This window comes from Verticillium alfalfae, genomic scaffold (genome assembly GCF_000150825.1).
Source record: "Verticillium alfalfae VaMs.102 supercont1.12 genomic scaffold, whole genome shotgun sequence".
Classification (NCBI taxonomy): Eukaryota; Fungi; Ascomycota; class Sordariomycetes; order Glomerellales; family Plectosphaerellaceae; genus Verticillium; species Verticillium alfalfae.
The window spans coordinates 629,868-633,140 of record NW_003315027.1 but is presented as its reverse complement, the minus strand read 5'-3'; the positions used below and the strand labels follow the sequence as shown (position 1 = coordinate 633,140).

The 3,273-nt window shown below is 52.8% G+C and overlaps 2 protein-coding genes across 2 annotated transcripts in view; both read right to left on the bottom strand.

The window, feature by feature from the left end:
- The window catches only part of VDBG_08426 (endoglucanase-4), a gene marked incomplete at both ends in the record, with an annotated part of 1,019 nt that extends 851 nt beyond the window's left edge, over positions 1-168 (bottom strand). The window contains one exon of the mRNA XM_003001335.1: positions 33-168. Within this exon, the coding sequence (XP_003001381.1) occupies positions 33-168 (136 nt within the window). The remainder of the gene's footprint in view (positions 1-32) is intronic.
- An 850-nt stretch (positions 169-1,018) lies between these two features.
- VDBG_08425 (conserved hypothetical protein) overlaps positions 1,019-3,273 on the bottom strand; it is a gene marked incomplete at both ends in the record, with an annotated part of 2,846 nt that continues 591 nt past the window's right edge. The window contains 3 exons of the mRNA XM_003001334.1: positions 1,019-1,441; positions 1,494-1,717; positions 1,775-3,212. Coding sequence (XP_003001380.1) covers positions 1,019-1,441; positions 1,494-1,717; positions 1,775-3,212 — 2,085 coding nt within the window. The remainder of the gene's footprint in view (positions 1,442-1,493; positions 1,718-1,774; positions 3,213-3,273) is intronic.

Below are 3,273 nucleotides of genomic sequence, written 5' to 3'. Positions count from 1 at the left end.
TCAAGGTTGGTCAATTTTTTGAAGAAGCGCACAATGGTTGGGGGCCTTCTGCACGGGGGCCTTTCTTCTTGGGAATGGGGTCCTTTCGCTGCCGGGGCCTTCAGAGATGGGGGCAGATCCAACCTCGGAACTACTGCCGTATTCCCAAATGGCTCCTAGATTCCTCATTGCCTCCAAGGGTGTAGAACAGAAAGCATTATGATCTGAACCAAGGAGATCAGCAAATGAGTTCCTCACATGAGGTAAGCTGCTCAAGGGCGAATCTAGCACGTGGATACTAAGCCTGCGAGAGTGCATCTTTAATATAGCTGATTGGACCAAGCTTGATTGTTGGAGGAACGTTCATAGCATCAAGAGTCTTGGTCAATCAGAAATATCGGGCCTTTGTTGGCGTACTGCGGACTGTGTTACACATCACGCGACTCCAGACCAAAGGCTGTGCGATCGGAACTTCCTGCCAACCAGCGTTCCTTTTTCGGAAAACGGAGGTCTTTAGCACCATAGGCTTTTCAAAGCCATGGCAAAATCGCATCTGGGCAGCCAAGCTCGGAATCTTTCGTGCCATTGGCCATCCCTCACTCGGCAACCGGCTGGGTACCATGGTTGGAGCCAAAGTCCAGCGATCCCTGCCGGATTCGCCACGGAAGCGATGAAAGCAACGTGTCAGTCAAGCCGGCTATTCGTGAAGACATTCCGAGATCGACATGATCTTGATGTAGCGATGCTAGATCGAGTTGAAGGGGTCTCCAGTGAGGGGAAATTTGATTTCTTCGTTTGACAGCTGACTATATTGCAGGCCCAAATTGACCACCGACACGAAAACAAAGAACGCAGGTTCTCCGAAAGATCACTATCAGTAGCAAGGGTTTGAGTATCCAGACAGCATTGGGTATAATAAAGAGAGTACAGCGGCCACTCAGTTGCATCGCAGCCGAAGATTCCACGAACAACGCCACATCCCAGCCTCGGGTACCAAAATCTCCATAGGATACATAACATCATGACATCGTAGCAAAACTTAAATCATCTCAGATCCGTCACTGGCAAGCTTCACAATAACAACTTCCTCGTTCTTGCTGCCATTCTTCAAGGCTTTCTTCTTCATCCGAGCCTCGCGGAAGGTCAGGTACGCTTCAAGACCGATGACGGAGGACCCTAGAGCAAATGGCGTCGATAAGCCGAAGCCTACACTAAGCGCAATGTCGAAGGGAATGATCTGCGTCAGGCAAAGTGCAACGGAGCTGAGGTCTGCGAAGCCAGTCATGGCGGAGGCCACGGCTAAAAAAAGGAAAACTTGATTGACAATGTTGCGGACGTTGGGGAGGCTGAGAAGGCCTTGAGGGAGACGTTCGCCGATGCTCTGAGGCGGCGATCTGACCATGACAAGAATGTGAAGCGCCACGGCCGCAATTCCCACGAGGGTTGTAATAAGACTGATGATCTGCTTTATGTCAGCTGAGGTGAGAGGACTTGAGGAGGTGGCGGGAACTTACTCCATGAGCGGTACGGAAGTGGCGCGTGTTGCCATAGAGGACGACGCCGAAAACGAAAACGATAAGAATTGAAGGGGCAATAACAAATAACCACAAGATATTGTTCCACTTGGGGATCTTCGGCAGGATATGAGGAAGGTTGGCTCTATGCAACAGACTACGCATGCTCTCGAGGCCGAGCGCGATGGGTAAAACATTGACGAAGGCAATGATGGCGAACAAGACTGTGACGGTAAAGTAAGTAATAATGTAAAAGAATAACCAGGATTTGGAAGACTGACTGTGGATGACAATGAAAGCAATCCAGGCGGCCAGCTTCATGCCATTAATTTCAATGCCATTGACGGCGCCAAGTATGTTATTGCTGAAGCTTTCGCGAATGACCCTGCCATCGACAGCGTACGTGTTCCCCTCGTTCTTGATCTTGATGATTCCCGTAGGAATCACCTGCCGGATTGTTTCTGTAGTATTATCGTTGTTCAGAGAGCCTGTCGAGATGGTCTTGCTTCGGAATAAGCCAAGCAAGATGTTGCCGAGGCCACCGCCCACGCCCTGGCACGTCAGGGCATCGATGCCCCCCTGAGCCGCTGATGAAACAGTCTGCGCATTTATGATGACAGACAGGTTGAAGCCTTTTGACGTGTCAACATTGACAGAGGGGTCCTGTCGGGAGGCTAGCCCGAGGCCCCTGCGCCAACGTGCCGGGAGGGAGGGCATATTGCCGGGAGCCGGTGCAGCCGGGACTTGCATGTCTGGAGCTGGAAGCCCAGGCGCTGGTACAGCTGAAGGGGGCGCAGGGACCGCCGGGGTGCCCGTAGGGTTGGTGATGAGCATTGAAACCAGCAAAACACCTTGGCCACCGATGCCAGCTCCAAGGCCAGCTGCAGCACCACCTATGCCGTCGTCGAATTGAACTTGCGTAGGGGGCATGGCGCCCATGCGCGCGTTTCCTGTCTGCGTGTTGGAGCTAGAATCGACCAGGGCTTGAACGCCTCCCATGCCTTGGATGGTGTCGCCTGCACCTTGCAGTAGTCCACTGGCAAAACCTTGGGCAACACGGCTGATCTCAACATTCTGCCCGTTGATGGAAATGGTACTGGGGATGCCACCAGCATTGTTGGCAGGAGGCTGCATGCCCATGGAACCGCCAAGCATGCCAGATAGCTTTGAAGCTGTACCATTTTGCAAGAAGCTAGCCGTCAGCTCCTTAGTAAATGTTTGCGAAACACCAAGAATGTCGATTGCGCCGTCGGGCATCTGGCGCATGGGAACAGGCATACTTGCCTGAAGGCCGAGGCCAACGGCTGCACCCTCTCCTAGACCTCTGCCAATGCCCGCGGCGGCGTCTGGAAGGTTTTTCATGATGGCGGCCGTGTTATTGGGGTTGTTCAGTGAGCCAATAATGGCTTTGGTGTCGATATTTGAGGTGACCGATTGCGTCAAGCCGAAGCCAAGGGTACCAGCGATATTGGCAAGGCTTGTTTCATTGCTGACCATCAACATGGGTGATGCGGGATTGAGATTTAGGCCAGCAACAGTGCCGTTTCCAAGACCCTGAGCAAGTGACATGACGAGTGGCTGCACGTCAATGCCAGAAGCGAGGGATGAAACATTGACAGCGCCAAGCAAGCTCGAGGTAAGGCCAACGCCGAGATTCTGAATGGTAGGGTTTAAGCCAGTGGCTTCCATCTTGTTATCAGACGCCACCTTGGCAGCAATCTGTGATGTCCTTTCGGTATGTCGAGATGTTGAGTCCCTGAGCAGCGCCGGCCCCAACGTG